Source organism: Theropithecus gelada, chromosome 15 (assembly GCF_003255815.1).
Source record: "Theropithecus gelada isolate Dixy chromosome 15, Tgel_1.0, whole genome shotgun sequence".
NCBI lineage: Eukaryota > Metazoa > Chordata > Mammalia > Primates > Cercopithecidae > Theropithecus > Theropithecus gelada.
Genome location: NC_037683.1, coordinates 44321963 through 44342019, shown reverse-complemented (window position 1 = coordinate 44342019; position 20057 = coordinate 44321963). Strand labels below are relative to the sequence as shown.

At 43.0% G+C, this 20057-nt stretch overlaps 1 protein-coding gene across 2 annotated transcripts; it reads right to left on the bottom strand.

The window, feature by feature from the left end:
• Window positions 1-2709: 2709 nt before the first annotated feature.
• On the bottom strand, window positions 2710-19802 carry SLC25A51 (solute carrier family 25 member 51). 2 transcript variants are annotated; one of them, XM_025360302.1, is made up of 4 exons: window positions 18214-19802; window positions 17671-17697; window positions 13562-13686; window positions 2710-3699 (listed from the first exon to the last, which is right to left on the bottom strand). In XM_025360302.1, exon 4 carries the CDS (start codon window positions 3655-3657, stop codon window positions 2764-2766), a length of 894 nt encoding a protein of 297 aa, XP_025216087.1. In that variant the 5' UTR covers window positions 3658-3699; window positions 13562-13686; window positions 17671-17697; window positions 18214-19802; the 3' UTR covers window positions 2710-2763. The 2 variants fall into 2 exon arrangements, with proteins under 2 accessions (XP_025216087.1, XP_025216088.1); XM_025360303.1 differs by lacking the exon at window positions 17671-17697.
• Window positions 19803-20057: the final 255 nt, after the last annotated feature.

The following is a 20057-nucleotide window of genomic DNA, read 5'->3' as shown; positions in this document are numbered from 1 at the left end:
TTTTTTTTTTTTTTGAGACAGAGTTTTGCTCTGTTGTCCAGGCTGGAGTGCAGTGGTGCAATCTCGGCTCACTGCAACCTCCACCTCCCAGGTTCAAGCAATTCTCCTGCCTCAGCCTCCCGAGTAGCTGGGATCACAGGCGTGTGCCACCATACCCGGCTAATTTTTTGTATTTTTAGTAGAGATGGGGTTTCGCCGTGTTGGCCAGGCTGTTCTCAAACTCCTGACCTCAAGTGATCCACCCGCCTTGGCCTCCCAAAGTGCTGGGATTACAGGCATGGGCCACCACGCCTGGCCTGCCTTTTCAAAGTTGTTACCATACTAGTTCACACTGAAGGTAAAAGCAATAGTTAGAATCTCTTATTAACAATACATTTTGACTTCAAGTTCAAAGCTGTTGGTTACAAGTTCTGCTAAATTTTTTGTCAAATTTAAGAAGCCTATAGGACAACACAAAACCATCCCTGGTAATGTATTTGCAGTTTGGTCTTCAAAAGCTGTAAAGAGTGACAAAGAAATTAAAAAAAAAAAAAAAATACTGCGTTAAAACCATTAAAAATATTTATTAATAATTGTTTTTAAACGCCACTTATTTGAGACAGCAGAAACCAAAGCATTTTCCTTAGAATTCTCACTTTGCTTGTATTTCACAAAAGTGCTTTAGAACTCAGATTTCTACCACCTGTATGGAGTGTAAAGTCAAAAGGAAGCCCAACAAAACCAAAGGCCCAATGGTGTCTATTCCCAGGCTAACCCACCTGCCCTGGGCTGAGGAGCTGGACACACCTACTGACAGAGTCACACACATGAATGAGGGGGTCAGGCACCAAGGTGCCTTTATTTATTCATTTCTCAAACTCAATTCCCTTCAAATCCTGACTCTATTTAATAGGCCAAAGGACGCTACTCATATTTATTTGGTGCCAAATTATTATTTTTTTTAAATCCTTACATCTGCACCTTGAAAGCAAACTGCAATATCCAGCACAACATTGTCAGACAGAGCTGCTATAGAGCTATTTACCTTTTATTACTGCCTGGCCAATGCTTAATACACTTCATCCTTTACAGCTGGAAGAAGGATGTTCACTGTATTTAACCAGCCATAGTGCATTTAGAGGTAAACAGCTTTTATGGACTATTTGCCCAGGAACTTTCAGTAAACTACCAAGTTGCGGCCCCGATTTTATTTTGGTCAGTATGTGCATATATTCACATGCAATTACCCAGAAAGAAGAAAAACTGGTTAACAAGAAACCTACCGTCATGTCAGAAGCTGGAAATTAATCTTTAGCTACATAATATTTACAGAAAGGGTTTTAAGATTCATAATCCACTTTTTCAGTCTGTCTCTTATATTTCATTAGTCAATTGGAAGTGGCATATGAGTTTCATCTGGAAAAAATATTTTCACATTTTCTAATTCCTTTGACAAAGTTTTCGTCTGTTAAGGGATGAGAATGCTATTTGGTTATTACCTACTTTTAGAATTCAAACTAACCCTTCAAATGTCTTTATTTAGATTGTATGCTCTCAAATTATCTTATTGTTTTACTGACACAATGGTAAAACGGGGTCCCCAAAGTGTCAAAACCCTAATGGAGTCTCTATTTCCAAGAGTAAAATAAAAGACAGCGAACACTGGCGGGGGAGGGGGGGAGTGGTTAAAACTATCCTGAGTCTTTTCCCCCCTCTGTAACATTTAGAAACTAGGGGGAAGTAAGTGGGATTCCATTAATAGACTTCCAAAACAAAATGTTATGGAAACGTTTACTTTTTAAAAGGAGAGTTTTAAGAGAACAGGATGTTTGAATATGACCAACTCCTACTCAAGGGGAAAAATAACCACAGACCTTTGCTGAGATGGCACCAATAACTGAAAGGAACCAAGCTAAACAGAATTTGATCTATACACAAAATGAAAACTTGTTAACAGGAAGGAACACCTATAACAAAATTTAAGTCCCTTCATCTTTTGGCAATGAAATAAGTGAAATTATAAGGACATTTTGGAAGGGTTGAAGGTCACAGTCAGAATCAAACAGAAAACTTCCAAACCTAGAAAGCAAAACGGGAACTTTCATAGCTCCTTGATCTACCATATCTAAACAGAGACAGTACAATGACTATCCAACAGGTGCTTAGTTTCAAAAATAATACAAGCAATTTATCATGAAAAGGCTAAACCTAATAAGCTGTTTGTCTTCTCTGTTCTGCCCCTTTGTCATATGCTTGAGCCTAAAGAAGAAGGTCCTCTGCAGCTGCTCCTGAGGGCAGAGAAGCAAGCAATGGAGTAACAAAGGAAGCTTGAGGAGCCCCTGGCCCCTGAGGACCTTCTCTCTGGCCAGTCACAGCCACTTATGTTTCAATGCAGGAGACTTCAAGACTGGTTTGAGAAAAAGAATCCTATCTTGGGGATTAGGTTCCCTGTCAAAGGCCATCAGATGGACAGCTATTTTCCAGGCAATTAGCCTAAAGCTCTTAGGTAAAAAAAAAAAAAAAAAAAAAAAAAAAAAAAAAAAAAAAAAAAAAAAACAAACAAAACAAAACAGAAAACAAAACAAAACAAAAAACTTTGTATTTTCCTACTGGAACCTTTTATTCTGTTTTGTTGATGCTGAAGGAAAACAGCTTTGCCCATAACTCACTGTGCCCTGGAGTCATGACACCAACTTGTATTCGGCCAATTAAGAAAGAGGTCAAACTGCATTCTTCTTAGAAGGTCTATTCAGTTGATAAATGGCACTTAACTGATGGTATTTTTCATATAACCTTTAACAAGAACTCATAAGTTGCATTGATTATGCCCCAAGAAATAAGGGACCGATGGTAATTCAGATGGGCACCTCTGAAAAGATTTATCAGTTTTCTGTCCCGTTCCAGCCAGATTTTTTGGAAAACCTTGGGGAAAGACTGAAATTCCCCACCAATCTGAGACTGTATGCGAGTTTTTACAACATTAATTGGAAAAAACAAGAATCCCAACATGGCACCCAATAGACCTCCACAGATAAAATCATTGACCAAATGAGCACTGTGAGTCGTCGCGGTAGGCAGATGCTCCTTAATGGGACCTCGAAGGCCAAAAAACAAGACATTGCTGAGTCCATTCCGGAAAAGAATGGGCACCAAGCCCCGGTAATACTCTCCAATTCCATGACATTTCAGTGCCTTGAAAGCCTGATAAGTGTTGGTAAATTTGTCATGATGCTTGTGGTCTTGAAGCAATGTCTGAACTCTTTCCAGTGGAGTGAAAATTGCTTCTGTTGTCCCTGCAAGCACTGCCGCCACGCCACAGGTTGCAAACTCTGGAGCACTGACATGCTTGTGGAGAAGGCAGGATAAATCTTCATAGAGACCAAACATAAGTGCAAGTGTAGTTGTCTTCTGCATCAATGGGGGAAGGATTCCACGATACAAATTTCGAAATCCATCCCTTCTCAACTGAAGTATTGCATCCCGTGTTTTGATGCCATACAGCTGTTGTCGAAAGAGGACCTTCTGAATGGGAAATGTGATTGCAACATTGTTGAAGGCTGCACAGCAGCCACACAAGTAATGCTTCATCTCACCAACATTTGTAATATGAGGTGATATATCTTGTTTTGAAGATGTTAGTATTGGTGGCCTCTTTTCATGAGCTTCTGAATCCATCATGTTGCTTAAGATCTTTCTTTTTCATGAAGGACTTTTTTTAACCTACAAATAATAAATGACAACGGGTAAACCCGTTTTATAGAGAGCTAAACACATGGGATTTCTCCCTAATCCATCCTCTAATATCTGGACACCACACTTTCCTTTTCAGACTAGATCAGGGATTCTTCAAGCGTTCTCAGAAGACCCCTGGAAGTCCCTGAGATCCTTTTGAGAGTCCAGGGGGTTTTCCTTTTTCAAACTACATATCTATGTGAGGCTCGATTTTTTGCATATACTTTAATCAAAACGACTTATCACAACAGACTGCAGTAAACAGTAAACTCCATCTGTCTTTTAAATTAGACATGCAAGAGGCTTAGAAAATTGTAAAATATTTTCTAATGACTGTAAAATCATTAGAAAAAAATGGGAGGCATGAATGTTATTTTTCATGAAAATGTGTTAACATGTAATCATTACCTCAAATGATTAACATGTTTATCATTACCTCAAAATTCATATTTTAATTTTAAATTCCTAAAGACCCTGAATATCAGTCCACATAAACAAAGGCTGTTTGGGGCCCACAATAATTTTTAAGAGTATAAAGGAGTCCTAACAGCAATAATTTTCAGAGTCACTAGACTAGTTCATAATTACTGACTACACTATATAACGGTATCTATCGTCCTGCTGAAATAGGCACACATTCCTCCCATGAGAAGTAAAACAGCAAGACATGCATTCATTCTATTAATATTTACACTTCTTTGGTACCTACTATGAGCTAGGTCCTCTGCTAAGTTGCTAGAGATTCAAAGATAAGGAACTCACAAACTAATAGAATGTGCCAACGTGGACAAGTACACCAATGTGACAGCTTCTATGATAACCAACCATTGCGGGAACACAGGTAAGGGACACTGAACATGCACCTTGGAAGGTGGAGGTGTGGGATGATGGGCGCAAGGAGGGCCTGCAGGTATGTACCATGCACTCTATTTTCATATATGAATTCTCAAAGCAACTCCATAAAGTATTATTTTTCCAGTTTTACAAATGAACAAAACCAGTATTCTCTTTTGTTCTGTTCAAGGCACAGCTAGTAACTGGTGGGGTCAGCATTCTGAAATGAAGTCTGACTGACTCCAGGGCTCATATCTCTGCTACCATATCACAGATGGCAATGACTTTGTGAGGCTGCCCTGAGATAAGAGGTAGCTATACTAGATACTGCTGAAAATGACAGGAACTAAGCCAAAGTTCCACCCCTATAAAACACCTCCTTCTGTAAAATGTACAATCTTTCCTTGCCAGTCATCTAAATCTGATTCCTCCTCCCTGAAAAAATCCAGATCCAAATAGTTGGGTCATACCGAACAATTCCTACCTTCCAGTGCTGATCTTGGAGATCACCTTTATTTGGGGGATAACATGACAATTGTATTATATCTTAGATATAATAGAAACATATACAAACTTCCATATATTAGAAATATATATATGAGGCTAAATATTTTTTAACTGGATTTTAATTCCTTAACAGTAAGAGACTGGCCAGGCATGGTGGCTCATGCCTGTAATCCTAGCACTTTGGGAGGCTGGGGCGGGAGGATTGCTTGAATCAGGAGCTTGAGACCAGTGTGGGCAACATAGAGAGATCCCATGCCTACAAAAAAGTTAAAAATTAGCTGGGCATGGTAGCACACGCCTGTAGCCCCAGCTATGTGGGATGCTGAGGTGGGAGGATCAGTTGAGCCAGGGAGGTCAAGGCTGCGGTGAGCCATGATTGCACCACTGCACTCTAGCCTGGGCAACAGAGCAAGACTCTTGTTTTTAAAAATAACAGTAATTTAAAAATTAAAAATAGTAGTCAGGCGCAGTGGCTCACACCTGTCATCCCAGCACTTTGGAAGACCAAGGCGGGAGGATTGCATGAGGCCACAAATTTGTGCCCAGCCTAGGCAACATGGTGAGACTCTGCCTCTACAAAAATCAAAATAAATTCGCAGGGCATGGTGGCGTGCACCTGCAGTCCCAGCTACTGGGAAGGTGGAGGCAGAAGGACCTCTTGAGCCCAGGAAGTTGAGGCTGCAGTGAGCTGTGTTCATGTCACTGTGTTCCAGCCTGGGTGAAAGAGTAATACCCTGCTAACAACAAAAAAAAGAACATACGATCCAACAATCCTACTATCCTACTTCTGGGGATATAACCAAAATAATTGAAAGCGCAGCCTCAAAGACCTTGCACACCCACGTTCACAGACGTACTATTCACAACAGCCACGAGGTGGAAGCAATCCAAACCATATTTAAGGGTTGCAATGGGAAATAATAAAAACAACAAAAAACTGTCTAGGTCTTTCACTTGGAACAAAAAATTGCCAAGTTCCTTATGTTTTTTTTCCTCCTCATACTACACACATGCTGTGGTGAACTGCTCAACATTCAGGACAAAAGATGTTAAGGAAAACCATGATCACTCTCAAAGTAAAAAGCACAGAGCTGAGGCACAGAAAGAATCAGAAAGCATTAGTTCCTAAGGGGCATGTATCTGCCGGAGCCACCGATGCATAACGAATATGGAACACATACACAACCATAATTTTCCTTCTAAGACGGCAGATTAAGAAAACAATTCACACAACATGTACACAAAGATTCAGCCATAAGATAGTCACAGCCAGGCTTTTAATAGCAAATACTGAACACAAATGCTCAACAGTAAAGGACACAATGTGTAAGTGAAGATGTATCCACAGGATGAGACATATAGTTATTAAAAATAAAGAAGTGTTTAAGGTTCAGTGTAGGATTAATTTTGAATTTTTAGTGGTATTTAGATGGAAAGTAAAAATTAAATAGTTATGTCAGGTACCTATGTCAGGGGAGATAAAACATGCAAATAATTAGACAACAGGGAGATAAATGAAATCATGTAAGGTATCAAGGCCCCGTAGAGCAGGAGGTCATTCATCAGCTGTCTGGAGGGAATGACAGGCAGAACATGACCCCTGGGCTCGACTCTGAAAGCTGAATAAGTGTCACTATGCACGTAAGGGTGAAGCACATTTTAGCCAGTGGAGCAGCACAGGCTAAGGCATAGGTGTTGGGCTAAAGGAGCACCAGCACTGCATTCTTGGAGGTTACGTGTGTGTGCCTGCAGGGGCACAACGTAGGTGGAGAAGGATGGGTAGCTGATGAGGACAGAGAAGCAGGTTAGGACCCTCAGGAAAATCCCAAGACCCTCTGAACAATACTACATTATATATATATAATACTACATTATATATATATATATAATTTTTTTTTTCTTTTTTTTGAGACAGTGTCTCACTTTGTTGCCCAGGCTGGAATGCAGTGGTGCAATCTTGGCTCACCTGCAGCCTCAACCTCCTGGGGTCAAGCAATCCTCCCATCTCAGCCCTCTGACTAGCTGGGACTACAGGCACGTGCCACTACACCTGATTTTTTTTTTTTTGAGATGGAGTCTCACTCTGTCGCCCAGGCTGCAGTATAGTAGCACAGTCTTGGCTCAATGCAACCTCTGCCTCCTGGATTCAAGCGATTTTACTGCCTCAGCCTCCTGAGTAGCTGGGATTACAGGTGCGCACCACCCATGCCCGGCTAGTTTTTGTATTTTCAGTAGAGACGGAGTTTTGCCGTGTTGGCCAGGCTGGTCTCGAACTCCTTACCTCAGGTGATTCACCTGCCTCGGCCTCCCAAAGTGCTAGGATTACAGGTGTGGGCCACAGCACCCGGCCCAATTTTTGTATTTTTTGTAGAGATGGGGTTTCACCATGTTGCCCAGGCTGATCTCGAGCTTCTGGGCTGAAGTGATTCAACCGCCTCAGCCTCTCAAGGTGCTGGGATTATAGGCGTAAGTCACTGTGCCCGGCCAAAATATTTTGCTTTCTCTTATGAAGCAGATGAAAGAAACTATTTTATTTAAGTATGTTACACTAAGATCTGTATGTCCTTTTCTAAGCATATAGACTATTATTAAGAAAATGTAGGTATCTGTACAATCTATGGCCTAACGCCTCTTTGGAGTTTGAGTTGCTTTGCTGTCATGTTTCTAAAGATGAACTCTTCTTAACTAAGAGCAAGTTAGGACTAGTATCACTGCAGGCCCAAAGTCTACCCTTAGGAAGGTAATATGAGGAGTCAGGAAACTTCTCCCCACTCAAAGAAAGTCACTTGGTTGTATCCAGAGAGCTGGGCAGTGTCAGAGCTCAAACCTTTCACAGTCCCTCCCTGATCAGGAGAGCCATACCACCTCTAAGGTTCAAAATATTTTGTTCAGTTGAAGAAATCTGCTCTGAAAATTTGTTTCACTGCCATTTAAACAGAGAGAAATTACTTCCAATTTTGCCAGTTACTAATGCGGTTAGATTATGAAGTCACCTGTATGCTCCATTGACAGATGCCAGATTCCTTGGAGTTGGGCTGTTTGTAGATCCAGTAACAACAACAACAACAAAAATTTAAATAAAAATTCACAAAAGAAATGTGTATTACCTAAATGAATAGAGAAAAAAAGCTGGAAATCAATTAAACACACAGAAAGCCTCTCCTCCAGGCTCACTGGCCTACTCGGGTCTCATCTCACCTGAACTAATGCCAGGGACTCTGCAGCAATCAGCTTGACTCTGTTCACCTTACCCACCCCATTCCCTGCCCTCTTCCAACCTACTCATCATTTTCAAAAGAAACACACACACTATCAAGCGAAAAAAGTGAGGTGTGTAACAATGCATTTTGGAATCTAACATCAGCACAGAGATACCTCAGTGTTTAGAATGGTTGCACCGTACTCTGAAATGACTGCACTGCATACAATTTATTCTATCTCCTATTTATGGTTGCTTTTTTTTTATTATTATTTTTTATGGTTTTATTTTATATTATTAAGGTTTGGAAAAGTCTGTGGACAATTCAGCTTGCCAAGTGTGTGAGTGGGTTTATAAAAGCTGTATGTTTTTAATTCCAAGACCTTCCAGAAGTGTCTAGAGGAAAGGTCTAATTAAACCTGCCCCCACCCACCTTTTCTTTTTTTAATTTTTTTTTTTTTTTTTTGAGGCAGAGTCTTGCTTTCCTGCCCAGGCTGGAATGCAGTGGCACGATCTCGGCTCACCACAACCTCCATCTCCTGGGTTCAAGTGATTCTCCTGCCTCAGCCTCCCGAGTAGCTGGGATTACAGGCGCCTGCCACCATGCCTGGCTAATTTTTGTATTTTTAGTAAAGACAGGGTATCAACATGTTGGCCAGTCTGGTCTTGGAACTCCTGGCCTCAAGCGATCCATCCGCCTCGGCCTCCCAAAGTGCTGGGATTACAGGCATGAGCCACTGGCCTGGCCTTTTAAAAAATTTTTTATTTTAAGTTCAGAGGTACATGTGAAAGTTTGTTACGTAGATAAACTTGTGCCATGGGGTTTGTTGTACAGTTTATTTTGTCACCCAGGTATTAAGCCTAGTACCCATTAGTTATTTTTCCTGATCCTCTCCCTCCTCCCACCCTTCACCCTCCTATAGGCCCCAGTGTGTGTTGTTCCCCTCTATGTGTCCGTGAGTTCACATCATTTAGCTTCCACTTAAAGTGAGAACGTGTGGTATTTGGTTTTCTGTTCCTGAGTTAGTTTGCTAAGAATAATGGCTTCCAGCTCCATCCAAGTTCCGGCAAAGGACACGATCTTGTTCTTTTTATGGCTGCATAGTATTCCATGGTGTATGTATACCACGTTTTCTTTATCCTGTATACTACTGATGGGCATTTAGGTTGATTCCATGTCTTTGCTACTGTGAATAGTGCTGCAGTGAACATGGATGTGCATGTGTCCTTATAGTAGAACTATTCCTTTGGGTATTATTTTTTTCTATTTTGCCTTTAAACAATGCAGCAATGGGCAACCTTGTACCTATACCATGTGAATTCTTTTGCCATTAAAAACTTTTTTTTTTTTGAGACAATGTCTCATTCTGTTGCCCAGGCCAGGATGCAGTAGAACAATCATGGTTTACCATAACCTTGAACCCCTAGGTTCAAATGACCCTCTTGCCTCAGCCTCCTGAGTAGCTGGAACTACAGGCACACAGCACCACATTCCACCTTTTTTTTTTTTTTTTTACTTTTTTTTTTGTAGAGAAGAGGTCTTACGTTAGCCAGCCTGGTCTCCAACCTCTAGCCTCAAGTGATCCTCATGCCTCAGCTTCCCAAGGTGCTGGGATTACAAGGAGTGAGCCACCTTGCCTGCCATTTAAAATTTTGAATATGATTCAGCATCTTTCATTTCTACTGACCACTTCTTTACTCTATATTTTTCATATATGTTGCCCATTTTTCTGCTGGCGCTTTGGTTGTCTTACTGATTTGTAAAATACCTTTTGGATATGAAGAAAATGAATCTAGTTATATTAGTCAAATTATGGCAAATAATTTTTCCATGTCTCTATCATTTTTATACACTAAAGTTCTTAATTTGGATATTAAATATCTCAACTTCTAGATTTCCTGTTCTCCTCAGAAGGTCTTCATTACTCCAAAATTATAAACAAGTAATCCAGGCTTCCTTCCACAACCTTTTTTTTTTTGAGAGAGTCTCACTCTATCATCTAGGATGGAGTGCAGTGGTATGATCTCGACTCACTGCAACCTCTGCCTTTCCGGTTCAAGTGATTCTTCTGCCTCAGCCTCCCAAGTAGCTGGGATGATAGGTGTGCGCCACCATGCCCTGCTAATTTTTATATTTTTAGTAGAGACAAGGTTTTGCCACATTGGCCAGGCTGGTCTCAAACTCCTGGCCTCAAGTGACCGGCCAGCCTCAGCCTCCCAAAGTGCTCAGATTACAGGCCCTTCCATAATTTTTATGGTTTCATTTATCACGTACACTGTAATCTCTCTGGCATATCAGTATAAGAAGCGAGGCAAAGACAAGAGACTGCCAACATCACTGATGAATTTTGTTTCCAGTAGTCGCAGCATAATCTAAATACCCATGGGCATTCACGTTTATTTCTGCACCCCATTCTTTTCCACAAAGAGCCTAGTACTTCTTCTCTAGTCCTAACCTGTTTTAACCTATTGCAGCATCAGAATACAGTTCATCACCTAGTAGGGCTTCCCCTCCAAAGAGAATTATTACAGTTTTTCTGGTCCTCTCACTTTTCTCAGGTAAACTTCCGTGTACTCTTTCCCAAAATCCTGTTGGTGTTCTATGGTGGAATATGTATCCACAAAATGATGCATATATAGTAAAAATAGGCCAGGTAGCCGGGCACAGTGGCTCATGCCTGTAATCCCAGTACTTTGGGAGGCCGAGGTGGGCGGATCACTTGAAGTCAGGAGTTCAAGACCAGTCTGGCCACTATAGGGAGATAAGTACAATCATAGAAGGTATCAAGGCCACGTACAGGAGGTCATTGACTAGCTGTCTGGAGGGAATGACAGACACGACATGGCAAGTCTATTTTAATTTTAAATACTGATCATCTTTTCAAAATTGAATGTTAACTTTGCAAGAACTTGGTATCTTCCTATTTACTTACAACTTTTTGCAAACCTTAAAGCATTAAGATTTTCTTCACATAGATCTTATTTCTTACATCAATGTATTTTACCTTTTTGGTACTATTACATTTTGCTTTAAATTTTTAAATTTTTTTCTTTTTGAGATGGGATTTCACTATGTTGCCCAGGTTGGTCTTCAACTTCTGGGCTCAAGCGATCCTGCTGTCTCAGTCTCCCAAAGAGGGATTACTGACATGAGCCACTTTGCCCTGCCTGATTATTATTATTCATAGGCTATTTATTTCCATCAATTTTCTAATTAGTTTTTGTTTGCATAAGAAAAAAACTAACAATTCTTGGGTATTAAGGTTAGAACCAGCTAACTTACTGAATTCTTACTATGTCTCAGTTTTTTGGTGAATTTGTTTCAGTTTCCACAATGTAAAAGATCACTTGCAAAAAATTTTGCCTTCTCTTTTATGTGTAATTCTTTTTTCTTATTGGACAGATACTTCCTGAACAAAGTTAAATTATAATAAAGGATTATAATAAATTATAATCATTATAATCCCCATATAATTACATACATATATAATCATAGTTCTTATATTTTTCTTGACACTTGTGGGAACTCCCTAGGGATTATCATTAGTTGGCTTTTGGTTTTAAACAGGAAGTTCTTGTCATCTCAGTGTTCATAATCCAGGTCCTAGCAGTTTTCAAGTTTACACAGGGAAACAAATCATCAAGACACAAAAACGTTCACTGATCAGCTGAGTTATATAAGATTTATTTCCACTCAAGTATCCCTCCTCCCTGTTTATCATCCACCCCCGCCCATCTGTAGGACTGTACTGTAAACGTGAAGTGAAAGAGGCCTTCCTACTGCTATCACATAATTTCATCTCACAAATTATGCCAAACACCCCAAGACTTCAATCTATATTCATTCTAAGAATTAGCAGAGCTGCAATTATAACTTCAGCTTCTGCCCCTAACTATTAACTATGAAATTGTGCTTCCCATTAAAAATGGATTCCAGGCCAGACGCGGTAGTTTACACCTGTAATCCCAGCACTTTGGGAGGCCGAAGCAGGCAGATCACTTGAGGTCAGAAGTTCGAGACCAGCCTGGCCAACATGGAGAAACACTATCTGTACTAAAAATACAAAATTTAGCCGGGCATCTGTAATCTCAGCTAATCAGGAGGCTGAGGCAAGAGAACTGCCTGAACCCAGGAGGCAAGATGCAGTGAGCCAAGATTGCACCACTGCACTCCAGTCTGGGCAACACAGCGAGACTCCGTCTCAAAAATAAATAAATAAATAAACAAAATAAAAAAGGATTCAATTTTTCTAGTCAACTGATAAGTCAAACTGAGAGAATTTTCAAACGTGGGAAGGAAATATACATTTATTATTGTTGTACTGAAGTTCAATCACCTCCACACCTTCCCACCACCAATAACTCAAAAGTCTCTCTTAAACTTTGGTCAAATGCTTTTAGGAAGCTCCTGAGATGATCATACAAACACTGGAGATAGAGCCAGTGCAATATTTAAGAGTACAGCCTCCGGAACCTACTAATTACCTGGGTTTAAATCCTAGCTCCACCACACACGTACTGTGTGACCTTTGACAAGTCACTCTATAACTTACTCTCTTTATAAAACACGGCTGTTAACTACCTCACAGACTAGCTCAATTAACTGAGCTAATAACATGTAAAGTGCCCGGGACAACAGTCTAGTGTACAGCAGGTACTCAACAAAGGCAAGCTAATTTATTAGTCTTTTCTGACTTATTCATTTGGTGTATTATGTTAGTGTATTTCTTGGTGATTACTCACCCTTGTAATATGTAGATAAATGCTACTTGGCTGTGGTGAAATATTCTTTTATCATACTGCTAACTTCCATTTGGTAATATTTTAAAATTTCATATTATTGTTCATAACAGATCATGTGGTCATTTTTTTTTTTCTTCTTTTACAAGACAGGGTCTCCCTCTGTCACCCAGGCTGGGGTGCAGTGGTACAATCATGGCTCACTGCAGCCTCAAGCTCCCAGCCTCAAGCAATTCTCCCAGCTGGGACCACACACGTGCATCACCATGCCTGGCTAATTTTTCACTTTTTTGTAGAGACAGGGTCACTCTGTGTTGCCCAGGCTGGTCTGAAGCTCCTTGGCTCAAGCAATCCTTCTGTCTCAGCCTCCCAAGGTGTTGGGATTATGGGCATAAGCCTTAGCACTCAGATAAGTTTCCAGTTTTAATGCTATCTTCACATTAAGTGCCAGTATCAATGTTCCACTGGCTTTGTAAGAAGAGTATGTGATTCCCCGACCCCCTCATCATACTGTAGAACAATTTAAACCTTATCAAAATGATCTGTTCCTTGAAGTTTAAAAGAATTCACCTGTGACATCACCTGAGCCTGGAGTTTGGCAGGATGACAGCTTTGTGATAATGTTCCCAATTTCTTCCATTGTTATTGTTCTGTTAGGTTCTCTCTTCTCGAGTCAATTTTGATAACTGGATTTCCTTTAAAAAAAAAAAAATTCTGGTTTAATTCATATAGCCTTTTTTTTTTTTGTAGCGACAGGGTCTCACTATGTTGTCCACAGTGGTCTCAAACTCTTGGGCTCAAGTGTTTCACCCGCCTTGGCCTCCCAAAGTGTTGGGATTACAGGCATGAGCCACTGCTCCCAGCCTACTTTTATTTTTAAAGACAGGGTCTTGGCCACATGTGGTGGCTCACACCCGTAATCCCACCACTTTGGGAGGCCGAGGCAGGTGGATCATGAATGAGGTCAGGAGATTGAGACCATCCTGGCTAACATGGTGAAACGACATCTCTACTAAAAATACAAAAAATTTGCCAGGCGTGGTGGCACGCACCTGTAGTCCCAGCTACTTGGGAGGCTGAGGCAGGAGAATCGCTTGAACCCCGGAGGCGGAGGTTGCAGGGAGCCAAGATTGCGCCACTGCATTCCAGCCTGGGCGACAGAGCGAGACTCCATCCAAAAAGAAAAAAAGAAAAAGAAAATGACAAGGTCTTGTTCTGTCACCCAGACTGGAGTACGGTGGTACGATCATGGCTCACTGCAGCCTGGACCCTCGGGGCCTCAGTCTCCTGAGTAGCCAGGACCACAGGCACATGCCACCATGCTTGGCTAACTTTTAAAAATAATTTTTAGTAGAGAGGAGGTCTCGCTATGTTGCCTAGGCTGGTCTTGAACTCCTGGGCTCAAGTGATCCTCCTGCCTTGGCCTCCCAAAATGCTGAGATTTACAAGCCACTGCACCCATCCAACACTTGCTGTTTTAAAAAATTATTTCTAACCTGTGTACATGTTCCCTTTTTTCTTGAGCAGAGTTATCAGTTTATCTAATTGATAACCTTCCCACTCCTAGCAAAGAAGCAGCTTGTGAATTACCAATTTTACTATTTCTCAGTTTTGTTTTGTTTTCTTTTTTTTTTTTGAGACAGAGTTTCGCTCTGTCACCTGAGCTGAAGTGCAGTGGCTACCTCACAGCTCTGTGTACTCACTGCAGCCTTGACCTCCTGGGCTCAAGCAATCCTCCCTCCTCAGCCATCTGAGTACCTGGGACCACAGGCCCACACCACCAAGCCCAGCTAATTTTTGTACGTTCTGTGGAGACAGGGTTTCGCCACGTTGCCCAGGCTGGTCTCAAACTCCTTGGGCTCACGCCATCTGCTGGCCTTGGCCTCCCAAAGGGGACTATAGGCATCAGCCACCGTGCCCACCTAGTTTAAAAAAAAATTTTTTTTTTTTGAGACAGAGTCTCACTCTGTTGCCCAGGCTGGAGTGCAGTGGCGCAATCTCGGCTCACCGCAACCTCTGCCTCCCGGGTTCAAGCGATTCTCCAGTCTCAGCCCCTCAAGTAGCTAGGACTATGGGTGCACACCACCACTCGTCGGTAATTTTTCTATTTTGAGTAGAGACAGGGTTTCACTACACTGGTCAGGCTGGTCTCGAACCCCTGACCTCAGGTGATCCACCTGCCTCGGACTCCCAAAGTGCTGGGGTTACAGGTGTGAGCCACTGCACCCAGCGGTTTAAACATTTTTTAATTGCTTTTCCTCTTTATTATCTTTCTCCTACTTGGTCTGGGTTTATTTTCTTGTACTGTTTTTTTTTTTGTTTGTTTGTTTGTTGAGACTGAGTCTCATTATGTCACCCAGGCTGGAGTGCAGTGGCACGATCCTGATTCACTGCAACCTCTGCCTCCCGGGTTCAAGTGATTCTCCTGCCTCAGCCTCCCGAGTAGCTGGGATTACAGGCGTGCCACTGCACTTGGCTAACTTCTGTATTTTTAGTGGTGACGGGGTTTCACTATGTTGGCCAGACTGGTCTTGAACTCCTGAGCTCAAGTGATCCAAACTGCCTTGGCCTCCCAAAGTGCTGGGATTACAGGCGTGAGCCACCGTGCCTAGCTTTTTTTCTTGTAATTCTTAAGTGAGACAACTATTTCTATCCTTTGTTTCATAACTTGACTGTTTAAGGCTATGTACTTTCCTTTGAGCAAAACTTTTACTATTACTTAAGAGAGCTGGCATTTCGTCTTAACTCTACTTGCTTATAAGTGTCCCAAAATCTTCAGTTAGTCAGTTTAGTGCTGTTATTCACAGTAAAAATAGGATTAAAAGGGAAAAAAAAAGGTTCCAGAATATAATCTGTTCCCTCTCTCCTCTCTCTTTCTTAATATACGCAGTTTTGGGGCTTAATAGGATTAACTTCAAGATACGTTCTAGACACTGAAGTTTGTCTGGGTATTGAGTTTGATAATTACTGGTCTACTACATCCTTACTTTTTACTGTTTCAGCTGATAGGCATGAGTTAAAAACTCTTAGTAGTACACTTACAAGCTAAGATTAATCAATATTTGAAGTCCTAACACTTAGTCTAGAAATGCCTGATACCCACGTAATGCTTTGCACTTATTCAGTTTCAGAATTAAACAATGTTAAATCAACAAGAATATTTAGATTAATGTACATGATTACATGATATTGTGACAATTTATGAATGTCAAAACCATTTTATTTTTACATACTGAGCACACGAAATATTTTACATTCTAAAGTCACCACCTACAAGCTGTTTACATACGCTTCTTGACAGGACAAGCCAAGTTATTTGTGTACATGAACAACAATAAAAATCTTGTCCATGTTCACTTTTACTGGAATGTTACTTGTATTACTTTCTGAAATTTTGCAAATAAAGGTTAGTTTATTTATGACTGTGAGAATGGGGACTGTTATTAAACAAGCGGAAAATTACAGCTAACAGAAGTTAACCATTTATTGACCACCATATCAAACTATTTTAAGAACATTACTGTACATTAAGATTCTCAGATTTAAAAAATAGGCCTAGATGGGGGGAAAAAAATGTTATGAAACCCTCTCGGACTTCACAGATTTAAAGCTTTTTCTCTAGTTTAATCCTACACACCAGGATAGTGTGAACAGGTTCTTAATTTAGCAATAGAAGGATAATGTGCACAGCATTATTTGGTAGTGCAGTTTAGAATTTTGCATGTTTACCTATACTGTGAACATGGTTAAATTTCTTTGCTAAATTGATCTTTATACTTTTATTCATTAATGTGGATAATTCTTTGCAATTTATTGCAAAATTTATTTACCATAACTTTACGCTTGTGTGCTACGTAAAACTATCTCATCATAAGGGAGCAGTTAATGAACTTGACTTTCAAGCAACTACAAGTGTCAAGCTCCTGTGACTAAGAAAACAGTGTAAAGTCTAAAACCTTACTGTAATGTACAGCCTACATGGATCAGCATGATCCAGATATGATCCAAATACAAAGGTCTCTGCAAAAACTGGGGAGAGGGTGACTCCAATTCTCAAAGGATGTGAATTTCCACTAGTCAGCAGGTCTGAGTCAGCATTCAGAACAAGATCAGCCTGGGTCTAGCCCTAGTTATGACACTATCTTGCCAATACAAAGACAAAGCAATATCTGATTTTAAAATCCACTAATCTGAGTTTGCTTTCATTTACCAAACGAGAGATCAGACAAATCAACTCCTAGCTTATTTTCCCCTGCGATACGCTAAGGGTGACTCCAGTTCCAAAGCGGTAACCTGTGCTCTGAACCACTATGGGACCTCAAGAGTCCAAGCATCTTTTGATCCTACGGAATCCTTTCAAAGCACGGGCAGAGGAGGCTCAAAATGGCAAGGTCACTACACATTTCAAGGGCTTCTGTTTCACAGATTACAAGTAGAGAGAAACAGAAGGTGGGAATTAAGATCAGCTAGGTAGAGCTGTGAGGTGCAAAACAAAGGTTATGCAGAAAGTTGAGGTGCTGACATACTCCATCTAGCTAAACTGAACACCAAATAATGGATGGAGACTAACACCACCACCACCACCGTCCCCGAAAATCCTTGTACAAGTGAGCTTCCTACAACGCGATGCAACATGGTGTCGCAGAACAAGCACTGCCAGGTTATGCAGCTGAACTTACCGTTCTCCAGGCGTCCATTTCTCCAACCTGTGAAAAGCGGGGAGGGGGTTGGACAAGATCACTAAGTCCTCTTCCGTCTCTGACACTCCACAGCCAGGGGTCCCGAGGTGAGGCAGAAACCCAGTCTCCCGGGAGGCAAGGGCCCTTGCGCGGTGCCAGCCCCGCTTTCCCCCGGGTGCAGGTAGCGCCTGGCTCCTCCCCGCCCCTGCGGTTCCTGTGCACTAGGGAGGTGACTTCCCAGCCCCGGGCGCGCCCGAATGAAGGGACAACGCCTTCGCGGGAAAGGTCGCCCAGCAGCCGGACAAACACCCGGGGCAGGCGGGGGAGCCGGGAGCCGGGAGCCGAGGAGGCTCAGAACTGATTCAGTGCGCGCCGCCTGGGTGGGGCCCGCAGGGGCCGAGCCAGCGCAGCTGGAGCGCGCAGAAGACGGGGATGGGCCCCCAGGGCGGCAGGCTACCCCAACGGGGCCTTCGGCGCATTTCCCCTCCCTCCAACCTCTTGCTACGGGAACCCGGTGCTTCCCCACGCCCGCCCCGCACTCACCCATCGCCACCGGCGTCCCGCAGGACCGATAGCGAGCCGGCGCCCGCGCAGGCGCAGACCGTGACCGACCCAGGGGCTGGGGCGCAGAACTACGCGCCAGGCGCCGTTAGGGTCACGTGAGGGAGACGCCGCCCCGCCTCCTCTCCCTCGGCCCGCGGCCCGCGGCCCGCCAGATGTCGCCAGCCTGCTTTTCCTGGCCGCAGGCCGCCGCGGCGGGGCAGGTAGAGGGCCACGCCAGCACACCTGTCAGGTTGCGGGCTCTGCTAGCCTCGATGCTTCACCCTTAATGCCGTACGGTGGCCTCAGCGTGCCAGAAACAGCCAACGCGCGTTCTCTAGCGCGCTGCCTGCAGGGGGCGTCTGGGCATTGTCGGTTTTAGGGGCATTGTAGGTTTCAGGGGGCTAGCGCCTTCGCGGAAGACTCCAAAGTGCCCTCTGTGGAGCCTTGTTGGGTATCTTCAAACCTTCAGAGGGACCTTTTATCAGCGACCCATTCCGCAGTTCACAGAACACACTTTGTGCGTGCTTTGGAACATACGAATCACTTTTAAACGTTTTAACTCTTTTTCCTTCGAAGCTCAGACCGCTTGCGGGGGGTTTGGAAGGAGCGCTGCCCGGGGAGTTAGAAGGCCTGGGTCAAAGTCATAACCCTCATACTTCTTGAGAGTGACCTTGGACGAGTCGCTGGACCCTGAGCCCCAAATCCCTGTCTGAAAAGTAACCCGTGCCTTGTGTGCGTCCCCGGGCTGTTGTAGGAGACTCTGGAAATGAGGGTTCTGACTCTGAGTTGGAAACTGGAACGCACACAACAGATGGGAGGCGTTGAAGGAAACGGAAAGGTCGGTCTGAGGGGAGAGGCGTTTCAGGAGGCTTGTGGATGTGTGAAGTGTGTGCACTGTGCTTGGGGAGAGCCCAAGCAGTAACCCCACCCCAGTGAAGCGTTCTTGGGGGGATCGGCTCCGGGTGGGCGACGTTCGCCGCGTGCCCCCTTCCCCCGAGAGCACTTTGTAGACACTGACTCCAAAAGCGGGTCTGGTCTTTGCCCAGCTCCGCTTTGGCTGCCGTGCTTAGCTGCCTCTCGGGAAGCTGGAGACCAGGCTCCCCTATTCCAGCAAACGCTCCATTGAGGAACCTACTGCGTCTAAGGTCCTGGGGAGCTTAGCGTCTGATGAAGGCTACAAAAACAAAAGAGTGGAAATTCAGAAGCATGGGGGGGCCTTCCCCCTCGAGGGAGATCCAGAGATGGCTTCACAGAGTAGACGTTTGAACTGGGCCTTGGAGGGTGGATAGGTGGAGTTTGGCCCAGTGGAGAAACTCATAGCAGCAGGAGATAAGACTGTAAGGGTCAGGTGGTGGGGCTGGATAGTGCGAATCTTGACTGTCAGACACAGGCACCTGCCATCTAATTAGTATGCGAGGGATAAATTTTGGACTCCACAGGATAAGGATAAGGCTACACAATGGCTTAGAACAATTAATCGGGCAACAGTTGGAAAGGGCCTTTGCCTCAAAATTATGTTTGCCCTGTCTTGTGTGAATGCCTATTCAGATGTATTATTCGAAAAATAAATAAACCAGGCAGGCATCCAGCGTGTTCATAAGCATAAATAATTAATTTCAGATTAGAATGGAGAGGTTATTCTCCTGTGGTAAAACCTGAACAAGAAGGAAAAGACTGAAACACACAATTGGGGCACACCAGACTCAGAAAATCCCAGGCTAACGGGAAAGCTCAGGTCTGGAGCTGAGCCAGTCTGCTTCTTTTATGCTGCAGGTCACAGCACAGGCCTCTGCGACTCCAGCTCTCTGTTCCTTGTCAGAAACCCCCAGGCCCTTCATTGGCTC